General features: G+C 41.9%; 1 protein-coding gene across 2 annotated transcripts in view; it reads right to left on the bottom strand.

The window, feature by feature from the left end:
- MOB3B (MOB kinase activator 3B) overlaps positions 1 to 24,273 on the bottom strand; it is a 141,158-nt gene that overhangs the window by 79,524 nt on the left and 37,361 nt on the right. For both annotated transcript variants that reach the window (XM_063455183.1, XM_063455184.1), the window contains exon 2: positions 8,205 to 8,766. In XM_063455183.1, the coding sequence (XP_063311253.1) occupies positions 8,205 to 8,622 (418 nt within the window). In that variant the 5' untranslated portion in view covers positions 8,623 to 8,766. The remainder of the gene's footprint in view (positions 1 to 8,204; positions 8,767 to 24,273) is intronic.

Below are 24,273 nucleotides of genomic sequence, written 5' to 3'. Positions count from 1 at the left end.
TTGTAATCTGTTTCCCTCAAAGCTATTGAAATTTTCTGTACTATGAACTAGGTAATTAGGAAAAATGGTAATGAAGCCGTTGGGGTTGCAATCAGTAGCTAATAGCTACATGCTAGGGGAAAAGCTAACAATAAATATACAGAATAAATAACTGTTTGCAATATAGAGGAGATAGGAGAGCAGACTGTGAGGGATAACTGCACGTTATGCCTTTTTATTAATACCAGGTTGATACTGTACTTCTGAATCTCCACGGGTACAGTTTAACTTGCTCTGTTAAAAGAAATCAATCAGAAACAAAAATATGGTTACTTGTCCGCTATATTCACACTAACTTCTCTTCGGTTCTGAAGCACATATCGAGGTTACCAGCAAATATGTTTGAAATCAGAACACATTTTCAGTCCAATTACTGACATTAATAAATTAAAATGGAGGCTATTCATACTCTTAAAGTGGTACTACACCTTCTGGAGGCTTTTCATATCTGCAAAGACCTCTGATGGTGACAATGCTGCCTGGGGTGAGGTGGCTCAGTGGTGCTGCTATGATGAGTTTTACTTACGTAATGCTGTACACTGCAAGTGCCATCATCTTCTTTCTTTAGCTCCTGACCCTTCATCTGCCAGGCGCTTATATTTGTGCTGTACTCTTGCGTATGTGCAAGTGTACAACACATATGCCTATGGAGAATCCCACTCCACAGGAATCTCCGTAGATATTGCCTCGCTGTGAGCAAGATACTGACTTATTTCCACAGCTGTCACTAGTAACAGCTGGGGGGAAATGACAAACCTTGAAGAAGGTTGCTCTACCTTATGGTAAGATTAAACCATAAGAAAAACTAGTCTACACTTTGACTGTCTTTTGACTGCATTGAAATTTGACTGCACTAGTAGCAGGAGTGGATTGTTTAGGCCAGGACTTGATAAATTTGCTTTTTATTTTTGTAGTGCAGTAAAGTACAGACAAATGCAATGACACATTGTAATAATATAACTTTGTTCACAATCATATGGGTAAAAGAGGCAGGCATCATGTCACAATAAACTGCACTTTGTGTTTTTTTTTATAAATTAAGGAATATACATGACTGAATGTGCGTCTAGGTAGGAGATGCAATAACAAGAAGTATCAGACAGGATAAGTGCTAGGTGTGTTAGAGAGGCAACAGGTTGGTGAGCTAGATAGTGAGATCCAGACTAACCTATTAATTACATAGCGTAGGTCTGGCCTGAGACTCTCAGAAAATTAGTTAATCAATATGTTAGTTATAGCATGAGGATGTTGCATACCCTACTAGGTATTGTAAAGAAAATACTGGAAATACTGCAGGTGCAATAAAATCATTCAACACTTGTTACCAAAGTAATAAAAAATAATATAAGTAGTAGAACACCTTTGGGGGCTAATGTGGTCGGAGCTGGCATCACCCCATAGTCTGTGTTTGCCCAACCGTCTAGGGTGGATAGACAAAAAAAAGTAAAAGGAAACCGCGCCCTAGGTATAAAGAGGTATATAAATAATGTACGTACACAATGATGGTGGTGGTGGTCTCTATACAATTGAACTCAAAAGATAAAACATAAAGAGATAATGGTGCAGTAAATCAAATACAGTGAGTGTGTGAATGGATACTTTGAGATAATTCACACTCACATTTCCCAGAGCTAACTCAGAGCTCAGCTGTTAGTACGCATGGACGGAACAATCCCCGTCTAAGGATATGTGTAAAGTAGTAGATATCTTGATCGTCTCGGATTAGATGATATGTGAAGAGACAGAGAAGTCCAAATGGTGCAATATTTACTGATAAAATAAGTAAATAAAATAATAAAATTCAGTACTCACATTTACCAGAGCAGGTCTTGCTCTAGTTTTTATGGCGTAGGTGGTATAGTCTTCACCAAGGAGCAAGATGGTAACCAGGAAGTAAGGAGTAAAATCCAAATGTAGTATAATGGAAAAAATACTTTATTTAACAAATAAATAAAAAAATACTATGAATAAAGTCCTTTAAAATCCACTTTACGCGTTTCGCCTGTCAAAAGGCTTCTTCAGAAGTGTGGATGATGTCCTGGTACCATTCGTTTACATATGTAATCCATAAGTGATAATTTCTTCCTGGTGTGTGAACGGAACTTCCTGCTTCCTGTGCCCAACGGTGAACCGCACGCATCACACCGGAAGTGACGCTGCGCATTAGGACCATGGTATTGTATACTGACTGCCGTGAGTCACTTCCTCCCAGATAGAATGAAGCCGCACGGGATATAGGAGAAGGCCGTCAGGAGGGAGCTGGAGTGCAGGAGCCTCACACTCCCAACTTCCTCAGCCTGCCACTGGACCCCAGGGAACCCATAAGGTAGGGCTTTATAAATGTAAACTTTACATGTGTGTGAGTCAGTATGTCTGCGTGTGTCTTACTATGTGTGTGAGTATGTCTGTCAGGGTTTCTGTGTGTGTATGTCACCATTTCTGTGTGTGTGTGTGTGTGTGTGTGTGTGTGTCAGTATGTTGTCAGTGTGTCAGGGTGTCTGTGTGTGTCAGTATGTCTGTCAGTGCGTCAGGGTGTCTGTGTGTGTCAGTATGTCTGTCAGGGTTTCTGTGTGTGTATGTCACCATTTATGTGTGTGTGTGAGTATGTCTGTCAGGGTGTCTGTGTGTGTGTCAATATGTCTGTGTGTCACTATGTCTGTGTATCAGTATGTCTCTGTGTGTGTCAGTATGTCTGTGCGTGTGTCAGTATGTCTGTCAGGGCCTTTGTGTGTGTCAGTATGTCTTTCTGTGCATGTCAGTATGTCTGCCTGTGCGTGTCAGTATGTCCATTAGTGTGCATGTCAGTTTGTCTGTCAGTATGTCAGTGTGTCAGTATGTCTGTCAGTGTGTAAAAATGTAAACTTTGCATGTGTGTCAGTATGTATGAGTGTGTCAGTATTTGTGTGTGTCAGTAGGTCTGTGTGTGTGTCTTAGTATGTCTGTGTATGTGTGTGAGTATGTCTGTCAGGGTGTCTGTGTGTCACTATTTCTGTGTGTTTGTGTGTGTGTGTCTGTGTGTGTATCAGTATGTCTGTCAGTGTGTATCTCTGTTGTCAGTATGTATATCTGTGTATCTGTATTTAGTATACCTATGTTTCTCTATGTGGTCTGTGTGTATCTGTATGTGTGTCAGGTTGTGTATCTGTGTGTCTGTGTGTGTTAGTGTGTGTATCTGTGTCAGTCTGTATCTGCATGTGTGTTAGTGTGAGTGTCAGTGTATCTGCATGTGTTTCAGTGTGTGTGTATCACAGTGTGTGTGTGTGGCAGTCTATGTGTACATGTGCATACATCTCATCATTCAAATCGCCAACACTACACACAAGTACACCCCTGCATTCAACCTTCAACACTACATACAAACATAGTCCTGCATTGAAACGTCAACAATATATAAACACCAAAAATATATATAAACACACCCCAGCATTTAACCCCTTAAGGACCAAACTTCTGGAATAAAATGGAATCATGACATGTCACACACGTCATGTGTCCTTAAGGGGTTAAAAAAACAAGCAAAAAAAACTACACATAGATGCATGCTTGCATTCAAACACCAACACCACATACAAACACACCCCTACATTTACACAAACATACTCCATACACAAACATGCTTCCATTCAAACACACAAACACAACTCAGTGCTAAATACGACTCTGCAACATGGGAAAATGGTTGCGCTACTGCGTTGGGAAGTGGAGAGCGTGATTGCATGTCAGGGAGTGGGGGTCAGGGGGCCCCATCAAATTCTTGCCCAGGGCCAAATCAATTTTAAAGACCGCCCTGACACTACACAAACACAAACAGCTCCCCTGTCTAAACACCCTGCATCCACTACATGTGGCATGTATATTTTGTGCATTTACCTTTAGAAATAGTTATCGGTATCGGCTCTAAAAAAAATCAATATCGGTTGATGCCTACCTTCAAGGCCATTACCCATAATTCCTGGTTAAGTGAAAACTGTAAACATTACCTTAGAACAGTAGAGGCAGTTAGGTGCCTATGTACATTGATAAGAAAAATGTATATATATGTATATATATGTATATATATGTATATATATATATATATATATATATATATATATATATATATATATATATTATAGCAAATAATGGGTGTCCAGATAAGTATAATATGTATTTCTAGATCCAAATGTGTGTGGTCAAGCCTGTTGCATTGGTTTTCAACTTTGTTTTAGAGATGCAGATAATGATCAAACTTGGCACATGCAAATAATGGATAAAAAGAACAAAGGGCTTTTTTTTTTTTTTTTACTGCATGATGAGCCTATGAGTATTGCACAATAGGCTTCCGCTCCAGTAGGGAAATCATGCTTAACTAGCAAAAACCCATCAATTGCCTGCTCATTACAGACAATAATCAGATTCTCCACGACAATAACTGATGGTAAATAAAGGGGGGAAGAGTAAACGAGCAAGAAAGTTGGAAATATATTCTCCTTTGGTAATAAAAGAAATAGACCAAAGGAATTATCTTCTAAATACTGCTCTATATAAAAACTTGTAAAATCGCAATACGTTTATGAATAAGCAATTTAGTCAATAAAAAATACAAAAAAATAAAATTGCATCCAAATACAGCATAAAAATATTTAATTCCATCTTGCAATCTGTACCAAAATATAAAAAAGCACACTGATAACAAAATAATAATAAAAGCACTATATTTAAAATAAAGTAGATGGTATATGATCACTTATGAATAATATAAGAGGGATGCAATGTTAATAAATTAATATAAAATCAAATAACAGTATAGCATCATTCCTATTGGGGGCTCTGTTATTTGATTTTATAATATTATATTAACATGTTATTCCTTTTCATAAGTAATCTTAAGACTTCTTTGTTTTGTGTATTTTACGTACACCTGACATTTGCAGAGAATGAAAAAACATACATGGTATTATAAATAAATCAAACATACTAAGTATTTAAAGTTCTTGCTTTTGTTGCAAACCCACAGGTTTTCCAATTTCCAGAGGGAGCTCTTTCAGCCAACCCCAGGTCTTTTATTGCAATATGTAAATGTTTACCACGCTGAGATAATTTCATTCACGAAGAGCCTGCTGTACAAGCTAAAAGAAGTCAAAAAATAGTTTCTACACATTTATTGCACAATTTTATCTTTTTTTTGTATTTATATTCAGCAGACTAGAATATGATAACTAGACTTCCCATGTAAGGTGGAACAAGAGTAAAGGAAGAAATAATAGTAAAACAAAATAGCACCTGACAGGGTTGTAGATTGTAAGTTTGATTGAGCAGGATCCTCATCAGCTTATTGTTCCTGTCAACATTTTGTAAGAGAAAAAACAAGTAGCAAGAGAAGTGAGAACGGACAACAGCTCAATTAGCCTGCACTTAAGTGGGTCCCCGCTCAGATCTCAAGCTGGTTTTAGCTCATCTAGTGCCATTACAGAGAGAAGAGAACATATCTGATGCATATCAGACTGGTCCCACCCGGCAGTCCAGATCCGAAATGCCAGCATGTTCTCTGTAATGGCACAAGATGAGCTAAAACCAGCTTGAGATCTGAACGGGGACCCACCGAAGGGCAGTCTATTTCAGCTGCTGTCCGTTTTCAGTACACTCTTGCACCCCGTTTTTTTTGCTCTCCAACATTTTGTACGAGTTTGCCTCATTAGTTTAAGTCCCCTTAATAATATTGCCTAGATCTGTGGGATTTCTTGGTGCTATATAAATGTCAATAATAATAATTAAGCCGGTCCCTGTAGTATACATGTCCATTACCAGACCTCTTAAAGCCAGGCAGAGATCTAGAACAATACATGTGCAACTACAAATTGCTCACCTCAATGGTTGCAACCACTCCCACACTTTTTATGAAATATTAACACAGGGTATGTACTAAATTGAGCATTCCAAGTGAATTAGAATCAAATTTTAAATTTAAGGTCAAAATAACTGAACTGGAAATATTCTCTAAGTCAACTATACATCAGCTTTCATTTTGGCCTTCATTTTAAATTCTAACTTTACTGAATAACCCCTCGTGAATATTTCATGGAAAGTATAGGATAGTTTTAGTAAATAATTCTTGACAAAATGGAAGAGTAAGGCAACAACAAAACATAGTTTTTGCTTGCAGTATGCCATCAATATGCCCTCATAAAAGATGGTTGCTCTAAACATTTATTATCAGCAAGGTCTGGCAGGTATTTGAGACAATTTTTCTCAAAGTAAAACCAGAGTTACCAGCGGAACCTTTCTACTAGTTTCTATGGTGGCTGCACAGAATGTAGCATGTTGTCCAATATTTTTTTTTTTTTTTTAACAGGAATAGAGTGTGTATGCGGGCCTAGGGGACTGGAGCTTGACATCCACTGATGAAAGCAAACAAGTAAAACCTGATTTTTATATATTTTTTCTCTGTACTGGAGCGAAAGAGACAAGATACATATAAAATAACAACTTGCTGTTTAACACACACTGGAACTGAAACTACTTTGCTTACCAATTTATAACATTACTACTTTTAAAAAATGCTACTTTTTTTTGTCATATCTGAGGTACAAATACCAGAACAGATCTTTATCATAACTTGTTTATAACAATAAACATGAGTGCAACTTTATGAGGATCACAGGTTTTGATCAACAAGGTTCTGTTTATTAAACTGCACCACTGTATTCCATTTTGTCCTCAACAGTGATGGGATGTTCTGTCCAGTATAACAGAGCATAGTAGAGAGGGTTCAGTAGGCATGTATTCATCATTGTAATGGATACCTCATTTAATTCTATACTCTGAAAATTAGTTCTTTTCAGGCTGTTTCTAGTATAAAAAAAACAAAAAACAATCGGCCCTGGCACTTAACCCGAAGAGGTGCATCAAGTTCCCGGAGGGTCCTGGCTCTTAATATCAGAACAGGACTGCAAAAATTACAATGGAATTATACACACTCAAAAGTAAAGTCACAAGAAATTTTTTTGTCTGTTTTTTTAAAGAAAGTAGGCTTTTATCATACATAAAATCTGGAGTGCAGAAGAAAAACAAAGATTCATTATTTTGTATTTTCATGTGTTGTAATTGCAGTGCAGAGCACGGCTTACCCTGAGAGTATCTTTTTGGTTTATTTTGTACTCTAGACTTTTTGTAAAATAAAAATTTGCTTTCTTCGAACATCAAACATTTTTTTTGTGGCTTTACTTTTCAGTGTCCGTAGGTCTATTGTAATTTTTGTAGTTCTGTTTTTAGCATAGAAGCTCAGCCATGCACATAATGAAGAAGTAGAAGCAGTGCCTAATATGTATATCAACAAACAGTTTCTGTTATTATAAAATTGTTTGTGTTCCTTTAAGAAGGGTCCCTGGACACTCTTATCGTGACTCTTGCTGGATGTATGGCTAAGGCTGAAATTGCACACTTCTTTCTAATCAACTCATACCTGCATTAGATGTTGTGATAGGCTAAAAGCAGTCGCCAACACTCTCTATACCAATCAAAGCTGCCCATTGCTGCACAAGCTAATGCAGCACAGAGGAGATAGGCTGCTGGAATTATTTGAATTGGTTTAATGCTGAATATGAGTGCCAAAGAAACGATGCTGCTTTTATTTAAAATGTTACAAAGGACAGTATAAGTATGTCTATAGCTAAGACATACTTTTAAATGAACAATTTTTAATTTCTTTTTTTTTAGTTAAAAAAAAAAAGCTTACCTGGATTATAGCCTCTGTGCATAATATTATTTTATAATATTTCCAGTGCATCTTCTGACTTACCTTAGATGTATGGAGGCAGACACCTTGAGCCCTCTTTGCTCAAAAGAACAGCCTTTCCATCCTAAAACTATGCACATGTTCATAACCAAGCAACAGGGTGTTCACTAATCCTGACAAAATCTACTCTGGTATGATTTCGATCTTAGAAGACTTTTTGCCACCACACAACTGGAGTAAGACAGGAGATGCACTAAAATGACTTTTCAGTTTGTGTTTTTATTAAGTAAAACACACCAAGGCTATATTACAAATAATCTTTTATTTTCAGCATTCCTTAAAATGGCCTATAATTTCAAAAAGGCATCAGAGGATTAGAAAATGTCAAAGACAACAGAATTTACAGAAGCCTTACCCACTGGTAAGGTTTACTGGCTCTCCAAAAACTTACCCACACTTGTAGGGAATATATCCTCATTGTTGATTTGCACCTCAATCCAATCCATTAGAAGATTCATGTATTGTAGTGCTGGTAAGGCAGTGGGCTTCTTGTATTTCAAATCATCCTGCCACCTATATTCATATTTTGGGCCCCCAGACATAACAGGACAAGTTCTTTCTGTGCAGAAGTCTCCGATGGTTCCATAAATTAGGTTTATCCTGTTGAAAAAGTCTACAACATGAACTGCCACCCAGTCATTAAGGTCCTCTCCGTGGGGCAGTTGAACGGTAGCTCTCAAGTCAACTCCTGAGGTTAAGGATGCTTGAGCACGTTTGTGCAATTCAAACCTTTGGGTTCCAGGATCAAATTTTCGTTTAGGCCTGAAAGTCTTGTCTTTATTAAATACTTGTTTCAGTCCTATTGACATGATTGTGTCCGGAAATGCCAATTTAAACAAGAGTGTTTTACACAAGTGATATGTTTCCTTTAATCCTACTCCAAAATATGTATGGCTTCAGTTTTGAGTTAGGGCAACAGTCCATTTAGAGTACTCTGAAATTGATTTCATAGTCTATGGAAAAAAAAGTAAATAGTTAGCAGTGTTAAATGGTAGAGTATTTATAAACATGCATCTACAGTTATGGGAATATGACCAGGAAGCAGTGCTTGATTACCTAGTTTTCAAGAATTAATTACCCTACAGCAAGTTTGATATTTGACCTGTTTGTTGGCAACTTCTCTACTGAGCACTATTTGATTGAAAAAACATGTATTTGAAGCAAGGGCTGGCATATTTATACAATTTTTATTTTTCACTTATTTATTCATCCTCTACAAAAAGTATATGGGAAATTAGCTTTATACAGTATGCAGTGCATACTTGCAATATTTCACACAGGTTCTGTTAGTATAAAAGCAAAAATTATTTTAAAAAAAATACATATACATTTTACATACAGTAGACAAGACAAAATTAGATAAATAAAAATTATTAAATACCTTCCTTATAGGTTATTGTAAGGATCCTAAAGGCATTAAAAGCAGCGCAGTTAACTGAATATTGCAGTAGAACGTAAAAAAATGTCTGCTTTTATTTGAAGGCACACCTTCACTAAATACAGTAAAAAAAAATATAGATCTAAAATCAAGGCATTTAAAACTGCTGTAGCAATGATTATCAATCTCTGAAATGTTAATGAAATGCTTACAGTGAAATTGAACATTCACTCCGCCCTACGGACTATAGGAATGATATGACCCACTGAAACCTCCTGTATTGTTTGAAAGCAGGGGGTGAGCTTACATTTTCAGCAGATCTACAGGCATTACATCAGTGACCAGTTTTATTATCAGCCTGCAGAGGAACATATTTCTCTGCCAGGAGCCACTATAGCATAAATGAGGATGAGTGAGGCTTGATGGACTAGATTTCATACTGCAAAATACTTTAAAAGAAACATTTATACTCAATTGAGTATACGGTATTGAAAGGGTTAAGCAAAACTCTTAAGTTGTTTTTATCGATCTCTGGTTCTATTAATACTATATTCCTTATATCTGATATAATCATTCCAAACATCCAATAACTTATTCTAACTCATTTCTCCTAGATCAAACTCTAGCCACCCTGATGTTGCTGAACCACGCTTCTCATGATTCTCTGGCTTTTTCATTCAAAGAATTCTGGGAATTGTAAGATTTCAATATCTGGGGGACGACATAGTTTGAGATCCCTGTCTGAAGTGATGTGAACAGCACGCGCTGTTTGAATCACTCACCCTTCTACATCCTAATCACAAGAAAGAATGACGAATAAACACCTTAGTCTACTCATGCACAGGTAAAGTCTAATTGTGTCCAATATTAAAATAATTTGTAAAAAAAGAAGGGTCACCGCTTCAAATTAAGAATGAGTCCAAAAAATCTAAATACACAGGCAAGCCAGATGGATGGCAACGAGAGGCATGCAAATAGCCCTGCATTTCCAGAATGGGCTGATTTTTAGACTGTACAGCTCTCAATTGTTTTCTTTTTATGTATTTGTTTGAACTTATGGTTTATTTGGAATACTAGGGTGCAAATGAATGAGTACCTTGATATGATGCACTCTTTAAGTTCTCCAGAACAAGTAGCTTTGCCTTACTGTGATTAGGGTTTATTGATTTGGTTTACATACGACAGCTATTCTTCAAAGGTAAGGTGTGAGTAGTCAGAGCAGGGGTAGACAACCTTTTTAAAGTCCCGGGGCTTTTTTTTTTCCTTCCTCGTGTATGTTGCCATATTCTGTTTGTGTTAGGAATAGGTGCTGTGGCTGTTTTGAGGGTTGTTTGATGTGTGTATATGGGCTTTGTGTGTTATTATGCATTCATAACAGGGGTCAAGTCCTGGGAAAAAAGTGTGGGAACTCACCCAAGATTCCCGCCCCTCCCCCTTAAAAATTTTTTTTTTTACACTCCTATGCATATAGTGCAGTGCAGGGTGTGTATAATGAATGTAGTGTTTGTAGTGAATGCAGAGTATGAATAATAAATGTAGTGTGTTTGTAGTGAGTGCAGTGTGTAATAAATGTAGTGTGTTTGTAGTGAGTGCAGAGTGTGTATAATGAAGGTAGTGTGTTTGTTGTGAGTGCAGTGTGTGTATAATGAATGCAGTGTGTTTGTAGTGAGTGCAGTGTGTATAATGAATGCAGTGTGTTTGTAGTGAGTGCAGATTGTGTATAATGAATGCAGTGTGTTTGTAGTGAGTGCAGATTGTGTATAATGAATGCAGTGTGTTTGTAGTGCGTGCAGATTGTGTATAATAAATGTAGTGTGTTTGTAGTGAGTGCGTATAATGAATGTAGTGTATTTGTAGTGAGTGCAGTGTGTTTGTAGTGATTGCAGTGTGTGTAGTAAGTGCAGTGTGTATAATGAATGTAGTGTGTTTGCAGTGAGTGCAAAGTGTGTATAGTGAATGTAGTGTGTTTGTAGTAAGTGCAGAGTGTGTATAATGAATGTAGTGTGTTTGTAGTGAGTGCAGAGTGTGTATAATGAATGTAGTTTGTTTGTAGTGAGTGCAGAGTGTGTATAATGAATGTAGTGTGTTTGTAGTGAGGTCAGAGTGTGTATAATGAATGCAGTGTGTTTGTAGTGAGTGCAGAGTGTGTATAATTAATGTAGTGTGTTTGTAGTGAGTGCAGAGTGTGTATAATGAATGCAGTGTATTTGTAGTGAGTGCAGAGTGTGTATAAAGAATGCAGAGTGTGTATAGTGAATTCAGTGTGTGAAGTGAGTGCAGTGTGTATAGTGAATGTAGTGTGTTTGCAGTGAGTGCAGAGTGTGTATAATGAATGTAGTGTGTTTGTAGTGAGTGCAGAGTGTGTATAATTAATGTAGTGTGTTTGTAGTGAGTGCAGTGTGTGTAATGAATGCAGTGTGTTTGTAGTGAGTGCAGTGTGTTTGTAGTGATTGCAGAATGTGTATAATGAATGCAGTGTGTGTAGTAAGTGCAGTGTATATAATGAATGTAGTGTGTTTGCAGTGAGTGCAAAGTGTGTATAGTGAATGTAGTGTGTTTGTAGTGAGGTCAGAGTGTGTATAATGAATGTAGTGTGTTTGTAGTGAGGTCAGAGTGTGTATAATGAATGCAGTGTGTTTGTAGTGAGTGCAGAGTGTGTATAATTAATGTAATGTGTTTGTAGTGAGTGCAGAGTGTGTATAATGAATGCAGTGTATTTGTAGTGAGTGCAGAGTGTGTATAATGAATGCAGAGTGTGTGTAGTGAATTCAGTGTGTGTAGTGAGTGCAGTGTGTATAGTGAATGTAGTGTGTTTGTAGTGAGTGCAGAGTGTGTATAATGAATGTAGTGTGTTTGTAGTGAGTGCAGAGTGTGTATAAGGAATGCAGAGTGTGTATAGTGAATGTAGTGTGTTTGTAATTAGTGCAGATTGTGTATAATGAACGCAGTGTGTGTGTGCTGGATGAAGTGTGTGTGTGTGTGCTGGATGATGTGTGTGTGTGTGTGTGCTGGATGGTGTGTGTGTGTGTGTGTGTGTGCTGGAGGGTGTGTGTGCGTGTGTGCTGGAGGGTGTGTGTGCACGTGTGCTGGATGGTGTGTGCGTGTGCGTGTGCTGGATGGTGTGTGCGCGTTGGATTATTTGTGTGTGTGTGTTGGATGATGTGTGTGTGTTGGATGATGTGTGTGTGTGTGTGTTGGATTATTTGTGTGTATGTGTTGGATGATGTGTGTGTGTGTGTTGGATTATGTGTGTGTGTGTTTGTTGGATGATGTGTGTGTGTGTGTTGGATTATTTGTGTGTGTGTGTGTGTTGGATGATGTGTGTGTGTTGGATGATGTGTGTGTGTGTGTGTGTTGGATTATTTGTGTGTATGTGTTGGATGATGTGTGTGTGTGTTGGATTATGTGTGTGTGTGTGTGTTTGTTGGATGATGTGTGTGTGTGTGTGTTGGATTATTTGTGTGTGTGTGTTGGATTATTTGTGTGTGTGTGTTGGATTATGTGTGTGTGTGTGTGTTGGATGATGTGTGTGTGTGTGCTGGATGATGTGTGTGTGTGTGCTGGATGATGTGTGTGTGTGTGTGTGTGTGTGTGTGCGCGCGCTGGATGATGTGTGTGTGTGTGCGCGCTGGATGATGTGTGTTTGTGTGTGTGCTGGATGATGTGTTTGTGTGTGTGTGCTGGATGATGTGTGTGTGTGTGCTGGATGATGTGTGTGTGTGCTGGATGATGTGTGTGTGTGTGTATGTGTGTGCTGGATGATGTGTGTGTGTGTGTGCTGGATGATGTGTGTGTGTGCTGGATGATGTGTGTGTGTGTGTATGTGTGTGCTGGATGATGTGTGTGTGTGTGCTGGATGATAGGGGGGGAGCATTTTTTTTTTTCAACTTTATGTGTGTATTTTTTTAGTTTATTCCCCCCTCCCTGCTTCTTACCTTGTCAGGGAGGGGGGAGATCGCCTGGTGGTCCGGTGGAGGGAGGCAGCCGCTGCACACAGGGGCCATCACACACTGTGTTTCCTCTCCAGCTCTAACTCTCGCGAGACTCGCCTGTGCGGAGCGTTGCCATGGTAACCCATGGCAACGCTCTGACAGCCGCGGGTCTCGCGAGAGTTAGAGCTGGCGAGGGAACACAGTGTGTGATGGTCCCTGTGTGCACGTAGCAGGGCACGTCCTGCAGGACTGGGAACGGCGTTCCTGCTTTGGAAAAAGTGCAGGAACGCCGTTCCCCAGCGTTCCTGCAGGACTCGAGCCCTGACTCATAACATAGTGGCATTCTGTGTTATGCATATATGTGAGTTGAGTATGGTGGGGTTGCTTGTGTGTGGGCTACCTGTATTGTTTTTTACAGGCTATATGTATTTGGTCTGTATGTGTACAGGGGCTGCTTGTGTATCTCACACGTTCCCAGACAGATATTCAGACACACACCTACTCATTCAGAGACACATTTAAGGGATACACACACTGCCAAGTATACACAAAGTTGCATGCTGCCACAAACACAATCACACTGCTACACACACAAACATTTTATACACATATAGTGCTATTGGTTTTTATGTACTATTCTTTTTTTCCCAACTGTAAATATGTTGGCAGTTTATAAATACCAATAATAATATACACACTATATTACACACACACAAATTCACGTTAATGTTATTTATGCCTCCCCTCTCTGCTTACCATTTAGCAGCAGCGGATTCCCTTTGGTGCACTAGGGACCAGTTAGCAGCAGCAGCTTCCTTTTGGTCCACTAGGGACCAGGCTGTTGAGGCATGGGATGATGAGGCACAATTTGCTGTGGGCTGCTTTTTTATTCCTCCTTAAGTACTCTAACATCACTTCCTGACCGCTTAGTCAGCACTAGCAGAAATTTAGTTTAAAATAGGGCAAGATGTGGAAAAGTGGAATGGCAAAATCCTGCTGCCCTCAAAGTACACAGGTACCATTGGTCCCAAAGGGGCCACTGTTGGGCCGGCTAGTCTTGCAACCTGTGTGCCATAAGCTACCGACCCCTATAGAGGGTGGGTTTTGGCACTGAATATGTTAACATTTATGCAGCACTATATTAGGACCACCTTCTTCTCACTGTCACACACACCTTCCCAGGTTGTGATCAAAATGGTAACTAAGTAGAAATATAAAGTTCATCATCCCTAGTCACACACACAATGTAGCTGCAAATTGGAGCGAAATATGTAAATTTCTGAATAATCACTTTTAAAATACCTCTCATTCTTTCTATAATACACATTTTTTTTTTTTTTTAAGTTTTAACATTTTATTGAGAATTTGCACTTTACATCAATTGTCAATCGTTTATCAGTGTAATACGATATAGAATATAAAATAACATGACATGACATAAGATGATACAACAATGAATCTGCGCAAGATATAACTTTAGACACCAAAGTAGCGGGCATTGTATCACATTGGTTCATCACAGTTAGGATTTATGTACAATTTATTTTAGTTTGGCTAAATGAAGGAGTTGGCTGTAACAATGCGATGTAGTAATTCAAAAGTTGGCTCGTTTCAATGATAATTCGACCCCTGAAATAAAGGATAGAGCAATTGTTGTAGTTGTGCCCTGATCTGCATTTACGGCTCTATTGACAGCTAATTCGCTGTCTAGGTGTGAGTGCGAGTGCAAGGTGGAAAAAGGAGGGAGGGAAGGGCAGCGATCCCCGGGAGAGAATTGGGTTTCTGAAGTGGAGAATGTGTCTGAGTCATGTGAGAACAGTTACATCGAACGGTTAGTGAGATAGTCGCACCAAGGTTGCCAGGTAGCGATGTATGTGGAATATTTATCCGTGAGGGAATGGCATGTTTCTTCTAGGTCTCTAATTGTTTCTACTTTTTGTATCCACTCGCGGATGGAGGGTGGGTTCGGTAGCTTCCAGAATGCAGGAATGAGTTGGTTCGCAGCTGAAATTAAGTGCGTAAGTAAATCAGAAAGCATTTTGGGAGTATCTCGTGGGGTAATCAAGAATATGAAGAGGTCTGGACTGAACGGGATGTGTGTGGTTAGGATTGACTGGATCAACCCATGTATGTGTTTCCAGTAACTATGGATTACTGGGCAGGACCACCAGATGTGTGTGGTGTTGCCTTCGGGAGCTTGGCACCTCCAGCAGTGGTGCGAGTGTGTCGGGAATAGGGATCTTAGTTTAGTCGGAGTGTAGTGCCATCTCACTATCCTTTTGTAGTTACTCTCTTGGGTTGCAGTATTTCTGGATGACCTGTGAATTCGTGTAAATATGGTACGCCACGTTTCGGGCGTGAAGGGGGTGTTCAATTCCTTCTCCCATGACGATGTGAATGCTGGTAGGTGGCGTGACATTGTCTTACTGACCTTTGTGTACATCTCTGAGATGATTTTCTTCTTTAGGGTATGTTCTCTAAAGAGTAATTCCAATTGTGTGTGAGGTCTAGTAGAATTGTGAGCCAATGGCCCTGTAAGCACGAAGTGGGAAAGTTGTCTATATTGGAATGCATGCAGTATAGTGTGACCCCCTGTTGTTGTCTGTAGAGGTTTCATCTGAGCTCCCGAGTCGTCCACAACATCGGCTAGATGTAGGTAATGGGAGTCATAGTACTGTTTGAATGCTTTCCCATCTTCACCCGGCCGAAAAAGAGGGTTGTGTGTGATAGGGTAGAGTGGTGATGGGTATGGTGACATCGTCTGGTGAGACCTCACCTTAGCCCACATGCGTAAGGTTGGTGAAATTGTGGGATGCGGGGAATGCAGCAGAAACGGCTGTCCGGACTTATGCCATGGTATAGTAAAAATGGGTGCTCTGAAGAAAGTATTTTCGATATGTATCCATTGTGTGGTAGGATGTGGATGTGTCCAGTCATATAATCTAGTCAAAAGGACTGCTTGGTGATATCTCTCTATGTCAGGTAGACCTAGGCCACCTTCGTCCTTTGGTCGTGTGAGGAGGGAGTATGCGAGTCTTGGGTTCTTGTGTGCCCATATGTAGGTCGTAAAAGTTTTCCGGACCATCGTGAACCAGGACTTAGGTATCGCAATTGGTAAAACCTGTAGGATGTACAATAGCCTTGGCAGAACATTCATTTTTAGAATGTTCAGCCGACAGAACCAGCCAAATTGAGGTTTGTTCCAAGTGCTAAGATCCGAGCAAATGCCCTTCATCAGGCCAGGGAAGTTACTCTCAAAAAGGCGGGATGACTCTTTAGTTAGGTGGGTACCTAAGTATTTTATGGAGTGGGATGCCCATACAAAAGGGTGAGCTTGTTGTAGGATGGCTGCATCGTGGGGAGAAACATTGAGTGGCAATATCTCACATTTGCTGAGATTAGCTTTGAAATTGGAGATCTCGCTATACGATTCCATTTCAGTCATAAGGTGAGGTATTGACGATACTGGGTCTGAGAGTGTGAATAGCATGTCATCTGCAAATGCTGCTATTTTATGTTCCGCCTTATCTGTTGTGATGCCTTTAATGCAGGTCTTGTCCCTAATCCCTTGAAGGAAGGGCTCCAGGACCAGGACAAACAGGAGAGGCGACAGGGGGCAACCTTGTCTGGTGCCATTCCTTATTGCCACCGGTTCCGATAGTTGGCCATTAACCCTAATGTTTGCCGTGGGCTGCGAGTAAATTGCGTCAAACCATTTAAGCCAATTTGGGCCGAATCCCATATATTGCATGGTGTGTGATAACATAGTCCAGTCTACCCTGTCAAATGCTTTTTCGGCATCTATTGACAGGAGTAGACTGGGACATCCATCCCTCGTGGCCTTGTGGATGAGGTTCAGCAGTTTCGTGGTGTTGTGTTTGGCCTCCCTGTCAGGGATGAAACCCGATTGGTCACCATGTATCAGTCCTGATAGTAGTGGTCTGAGTCTGCTAGCCAAAATCTTTGTGAATAGCTTTAAATCAATGTTTATCAAGGAAATCGGCCTGTAGCTGCCGCATTGGGTGGGGTCTTTCCCTGGTTTTGGAAGTAGTGTGATCGTTGCGTTCAAGGCCTGTGGGGGGAGTGTATCTGTTTTGAGCAGGGAATTAAACGTGTTTTGGAAATGGGGTATTAATAAAGGGGCGAATGTCTTATAGTATTTGGCAGTGAGTCCGTCGGGGCCTGGGCTTTTCCCTAGTGGTAGTTGTTTAATTACTTGGCGGCGGGGGGCGGAGCCGAGCTAGCGAAGCGACAAGACGCACTCAACATGAGCTCCTGCAGCAAAGACTCAATTATGCCGGTAAAACGGGGTAAAGTGACACGACTCACCCTCAACACAGCCCACTGGACTAACGAAGCTCCTATGGACCCGGAGACACCTTACTCGGAACCCGATCTGTCCGGGAACCGCAATAACCGGTTTGGGCCTACTGAGAGAGGCGAGGGAGGGGGAAGGACGGCCGCCTTCCCGCCCGACACTGAAACCCTTACACGAGCAGGTACTGCTTCCCCCCCCCCTGTGGACCGGTGGGGGATATCCCGGTCCCCGCCAAAAGAGGCACCCCACCCTCACTATAACGCGACAGTCCTGGTGCTCCCCTTAAGCAGTATGGGAGCGGGGGCCTCCAACATGGCGGAAAAGCCTGATCCAACCAAAAGTGACACGCGACTGCACCATCATGCACCATCAGGCCCCAGTGGCCATGCTAAAGACCCCATTGCAGATATCTTTGACCGTTTTTGGGCCAAGCTGGCACTGCATTTACAACCGGCGAAGACCCACCGTAATTCAATCACCCGGGACCGGGTGCAAGGCGCTGGGAAATCCGGGACTCCACCTCAGGGCACAACGAAGTCCCTCGCCGCTAGCTCACACATTAAAAGCCCTCCCAGGCTGAGAGCAGTAGGGGACATACCCCGTGGGTGCCGGCCACGTCAGCGGAGAGCGGCTACACGACGACTAGCACCGACCAGCAGGACTCCCCGCATTATCCCGGAAGGGACGACCCTGGCCCATACTGGCTCCCAGGCTCGTGGCAAGATGGCACCGGCTCTGATACAGTCCTGGGGCAAAGGGGGAATCCCGTCTGAACAACGCTATGTAACCTCCCTAACGAACAGGGGTAAAAGTGAGAGACGCCAGCCTGGACTAACATCGTCCCTCAGCAGACGCCGAATGCTGGACAGTGAGGTATTGACCCTGCAGCATGACAGAAACTGGAGGGTTACCTCGCGTGGCCTGAACACAGTGAACAAACGGCAACATGACCGCACACCTCCCTACCAACTCCTGCTCACTCACCGGTCCCAAACGGAGATTCAGGGACACCCACAACAGAGCACTGTACAACCCCAACGAGGCATCGGGTGAGCCATCAGAGACACATGGTGAAAAGGGGTCCAGGACGGGGAGACCGAACACGACTCACTGTGCCACATCGCGACCTCTGGATATGGACCCTCCTCCACCCGACCTATCCACAAGGAGACCTCTACCTGGGGGACCCCAGGGGACCTCGCTATGACATTTTGCTTCCACACATGCCACCTCAAACGTATTTTCTCGTGACACCACTAATCCTAGGGCCGACATACAATTAACCTATTCAGGCACATATAGCTACACCACGTATACACATTGTTAGTTTTTGAATCAGCATGACAATTATATGTACAGCGATGTTACCTTATGTTCAGCTAGCATGTTAATCCCACAGGTCACAGGATTAGTCAGTTTACTATACTATTAAACACTGAGGCAGATTTTCATGTAACCATGTCAAGCCATACTGTGTACGTCTTTTACTCCATCATATTTACTCACACGGTAACAGGCTAGGCAGCATGTACCCAGCAACTTTTATATATGCTACTGGTTTGACACATCTTGAGATAACCTGACTAAACTCTCATAAGTTTGTTTCACTACTGTTCACTCTTCCTAAATATAAACAAAAAAGTGCACTGTTTAACCATGCCATACACCTGTGCTTTTACGAATATGGAAACCCTGGCATAAGCTGTTGTGGCATTGCTGGTGTAAATGTATATTGTCTTAATTGTGCACGACAAAATAAAGAATTTAAAAAAAAAAAAAATAATAATTACTTGGCGGCACTCATCCTCTGAAATGTGCTTTTCTAAGGATTCACGGAGATTATGAGGTAAAGTATTGCGGATCCTATGAGACAGGAATTCGTGGATATCTGCCGTTGCTGGGGGGGTTTGTCTTAAATTGTACAGTGAGGTGTAAAAGTCTTTAAATTCTCTGAGTATGTCGGTCATAGAGTGTGAAAGTTTGCCTTCTTTAGTGCGAATGGCTGCTATAAATGTGTGTTCTCTTTGTTTCTTTAGGGCATGTGCCAGGAGGCGCCTGCATTTACTCCCTTGTGCGTAGTATACGCTTCTCGTTTTGGCTAGGGAGTGTTTAGTATTGATGTCGAGAATCTTATTTAACTCGGTCCTTTTTTCTATCAGTGTCTTAAATGTGGAAAGATTTAGATCGCTTTTATGTGTCCCTTCCAAGTTCCTAATTTCTCTGGTGAGGCTGAGTGTGCGGGATTCCCTCAACTTTTTAAGCCTGGAGGCTGCTTGGATGAATGTTCCTCTTATTGTGCTCTTGTGTGCTTCCCATATAATGGGATAGGTGGATGCTGGATGTGTGTTAAGCTCGAAATACTGTCCCAGCGAGGACTCAATTTGGTCCCGTATATTGGGATGGTTGAGTAAGGTGTCATTCAGCTTCCACTGTGTCTTATTGGGATGTAAAGAGGGGATCTGAATTGAGAGAGAGATTGGTGCGTGGTCGGACCAAGTGATTGGATCATAATTACAGGAGTGTACCAAATTAAGGAATCTGTGTGGAAGGAGAAATAGGTTGATTCTCGAGTATGAGCCAGAGGAGTGCGAATAATAAGAATAGTCCCGTTCAGCGGGGTGTAGAACTCGCCAGCAGTCATAGAGTTGGTGTGAATCTAGGAGTTTTTGGATAAGTGCTCGTGTCGATACTTGATATGTTGGGGCTTGTGATGTTGTGTCTAGGGCTCCGTCTAGGGAGATGTTGAAGTCGCCCCCTAAGATCAACATGCCTTCAGTGAATTGTACCAACTGTTTAATTATCTTGCGTAAGGTCTGAAATTGTTTCCTATTAGGGAGGTAGATGTTGGCCAATGTGATCGGAGTTGAGCCCATTTGGCCCTTCAGAAAGATGTATCTCCCATTGTCATCAGATAAGTGTTCTTTGTAAGTGAATGGTAAATTTGGGGAGAGGAGGATCGCCACTCCTCGTGATTTTGATTCTAAGTAGTTGCTAAAGTATCCCTTTGTGAAGTGTCTGGATTTCAGTGATGGGGCTGAGTCTCTTGGATGAAGACCACTTCCGCTTTTGTTTTATGATAATCCGTGAGGGCCATGTGGCGTTTTTCGGGAGTATTCAGTCCCCTAGCATTGTGCGAGAGTATTGAGATTGTTGCCATAGCGAAGGGTCTGGTGGGAGGAGGGGGAGGTGAGAGGGAGATTACTGTAATCGTGTAGAATATGTGTTTTGCCTTTACCCGTGGGGGCTGCGTTGGGGGTACCTTGAGTGTTTGAGATAAGCGTTACACAGATTCTTAAATCTAGCAATATTACTTCAGTAAATGATGTCAACCTGGAATATTTTTTTTTTTTTTTAAACCAAACAAAACAAAACAAAACTATATACAAGCAGTCGAGTTATAAGTGGAAACTACCAGTAGAGATACTGTGGGTTTACCAGTGTTGCTCTTTGGCCACTATTAAATCAACTAGGGTCTGCCCCTGAGAAGTCCCGTAGTCTACAGTGGGCAAGGTTGAGATGACCCTGATATAATGAGGAGGGGGGGGGGAGTGGGAGTCGTGTATGTTTTCCTTATGTTTTAAAATTTATTTATTTTTTTTATTTTTTTATTTATTTTTTTTTTTTACTTGATTAATTCTTTTTTTTTTTTTATATAGATTTTTATTTATGTTTTTCGTTTTTGTGTTTCTTTCTTTTTTTTTTTTTTTTGCTTGCTTGTCAGAATGACAATATGTACTGTTTTAACAAATTACAACACAGTGGGCTTCTAGAGCGCACGTAACCAAACCGCAAAACTAGCTTACAAGTGCTTCATGGAGGTAGATGCCAATACAGGCAATGGGGTGATGGGGAGGCAAGTCAGGTGTGTCCACTGGAGGGGGGCAGAGGTTGGCAGACTAATTCCCATAACCTTTCCTTCCCAGGAATATCCCCTTTCCGTCAAATGGAGGAATACTAACCCTTCTGTAAAGGTCGGTGAGTGTCCTCTCCCACTGTAACCGAGGTTTGCTACCCACTCGGGTCTCTGTAGCCCCAGTCAGTCAGGGTCTTTGTCTCCCTGTCACATTATGGGATGTACTGAATTCCTTAACATGGAGAGTATTGGTTAAACCTGTGGTCATGGCTAAACAATGACGTAAGTCGCCCCCATATAATCAATGCATATCAATTTCACAGTGAAAGAGAGTTAAAACATTTGTATTCATACGACCTGAAGTTCTAGCACCGGCCATATGGACCTGTCTTGTGTGTAAGACGAATTGATCCCATTCGGGACCTTAGTTATGGAATATGTCCTAGTCCGAGTAGTTGGCTCTGTCTGTGAATAGAGGCCATTGTCTTCGTGTTGAGAATCAGTCTCGTATAGAAGGGTATCTTGGGGATATAGTTGGAAGGTGGCAGATGAGAGTGCTTAGTGTCCTGCTGCTTCGGTCTGCCCTCCTTCTCCTGCTTGTAGGGCGAGTCCAGTTTGATGCATCCGTTGCCTCTTAGCCGGGGATCTCCATCGTGGCCTTTGTTGTTGAGATGGTGCCGTTAGAGCCGGGTCCGGTGCATACCAGTCCATGATAGAAGTTTCCGCCAGGTTCAGTGCTTTGGCGAAGGGTATGATGTCCTGATGTGTAGATATTGTGTACGTGGTTCCACGGGTGTTTACAATGAGGGCAAAGGGGAAGCCCCATCTGTACCGTAGGTTGCGTGCCCGGAGTTGGTCGGTGATTGGCCTTAAGGCTCGTCTTGCTTGCAGGGTGTGCCAGGATAAATCTTGATAAATCTGTAGCTCGTGCCCTTGATATAGCATGGGGCCTGAAGTGGCCCTGAGATGTTTTAAAATGTCTTCCTTTAAAGCGTAGTAGTGGATGCGGCAAATGACATCTCTTGGTGTGTCGCCAGCCGTTGCTTTGGGGCGTAGGGAGCGGTGTGCTCTGTCTAGGATAACCGGGGAGTCTGGCTTGCGGTTGAGAATAAGGTTAAATAGTGAAGCTAGGGTGGTGTATAAGTTTTCCCCTTCTGCTTCGGGTAGTCCCTTTATACGTAAATTATTCCTCCTGCCCCTATTGTCGATATCGTCTAGGGAGCGTTGCATCATAGATAGATGCCTTTCTTGGGCTTGGACTTTGGTTGAGAGGGTATGCATTAATGTTTGTTGTGACCCTCTAACATCCTCCAAGTCTTGGACCCTGCGGCCTACCTGGGATATTTCCGAGCTGAGGCCTTCCATTTTCTGCTGGAAGGTGGTTTCTAATTTCCCCAACATCTGAGCTAGATCAGCTCTGGAGGGTAGGTTCCTGATCATGTCTTTAATATCGATGTCCGACGACTTGTGCGAGGTGTCTGACTCTGAGGGACTCGGGGGATCGGAATCAGCAGTTATTGCCGCCGGCGCCATGTTGGATTCTCCGAGGTCCGCCACGCGGTCGGAATATTCCTTAAATAAACGGGTGACAGTGCCCGTTCTACCTGCGGGAGTTTTCCCGGAGTGCTGGGGAGTAGGGTAAGCCTTTTTATTGTTTCCCATTATGGTGAAATACCTCCGTTTTCAGCGGTTGTAATGCATGCAGCTCAGGAGCTGTGTTAATGTGCTGCCATGTAGCTCGGCTGTCGGCCACGCCCCCCCTATAATACACATTTATGTGATGCAAATATCATCACTTGTTAGCATATCTAGAGTGGAATCACATAAAGGATTGTCAAATACTGCTCGTACAGCAGTAACCTAAATAATCACACATAAAGAATTTGACACGACAGTGTTAAAAACAAAAAAGTTGTAACATTAAAGGAATACTCTAAGTACTATAAGTCATTCAGCATTCGCAGAACCTGTCCCATACAATTTACTAACGCAGCCTCAGACCCTCAGGGGCGGTTCCTTACCGTAACGGGACACTTAGGCCCGAATAAATATGCAATCACGTCGGTATATGCTCCGACAGTACCGAATGCACACTTCTGGACGGCCCTGCAGACCCACCTGGCCCTATTCCCCTCTCACCACAAAGTGGTGGGGGGAGACTTTAATGCGGTGCCATCCCTAACCAACGACAGACGCAGAACACAACACCGGGGACAGTTGGCCCCACCCGAGGTAAAAACAGACAAACTATTCCACTCCTTTTTAACGAACACGAACCTAGTGGACATGTGGAGAACACAACACCCACTGACAACGGATTTTACATTCTTTTCTCACCCACATAAGTCCTACTCATGCATAGACATGTTCCTGACCTCCCCATCCCTAATGCAACACACGGACAGGACAGAGATAGGACAAATCACGTGGTCGGACCATGCAGACATTACTATAACTATAAGGCTCCCACATACGACCAGACAATGGGCCTGGCGCCTAAACCCAACACTACTCCATGTCCCACACATCAAAAACACAATCAACGAAGCCATACATGACTTCTTCAAAACCAATAAAGGCTCGGTGCCCTCGGCAGGTATGCTCTGGGCGGCACACAAGGCAGTCATCAGAGGCAGCCTCATTTCGGCGGCCTCAGCTCACAAAAGGGAGAAACTATCCCGACTAAACCACCACCTTACCGAACTCTGTAAGGCGGAACACGCGCACAAACAAAACCCCACCCCCGACTTACAACAACAGATACAGGTACACAAACAAGCCATCCATGAATTGATGGCCCAAGACTCGAAAAAAAGCACTGCCATGGACAAGGCAGATGTTTTATGAGAAATCTAATAAAGCAGACTCCCTCTTGGCCAACAGACTTAAAAAGAAAATGCAACATAACCGGCTAGCCTCGATTAAATCCCCGTATGGCCAAACACAATACCTCCCCGAACAGATAGCAGAAACCTTCAC

This window comes from Pelobates fuscus, chromosome 5 (genome assembly GCF_036172605.1).
Source record: "Pelobates fuscus isolate aPelFus1 chromosome 5, aPelFus1.pri, whole genome shotgun sequence".
Taxonomy (NCBI): Eukaryota; Metazoa; Chordata; class Amphibia; order Anura; family Pelobatidae; genus Pelobates; species Pelobates fuscus.
Note: the sequence above shows the minus strand (reverse complement) of the source record. Positions and strands in the feature narration are given on the sequence as shown.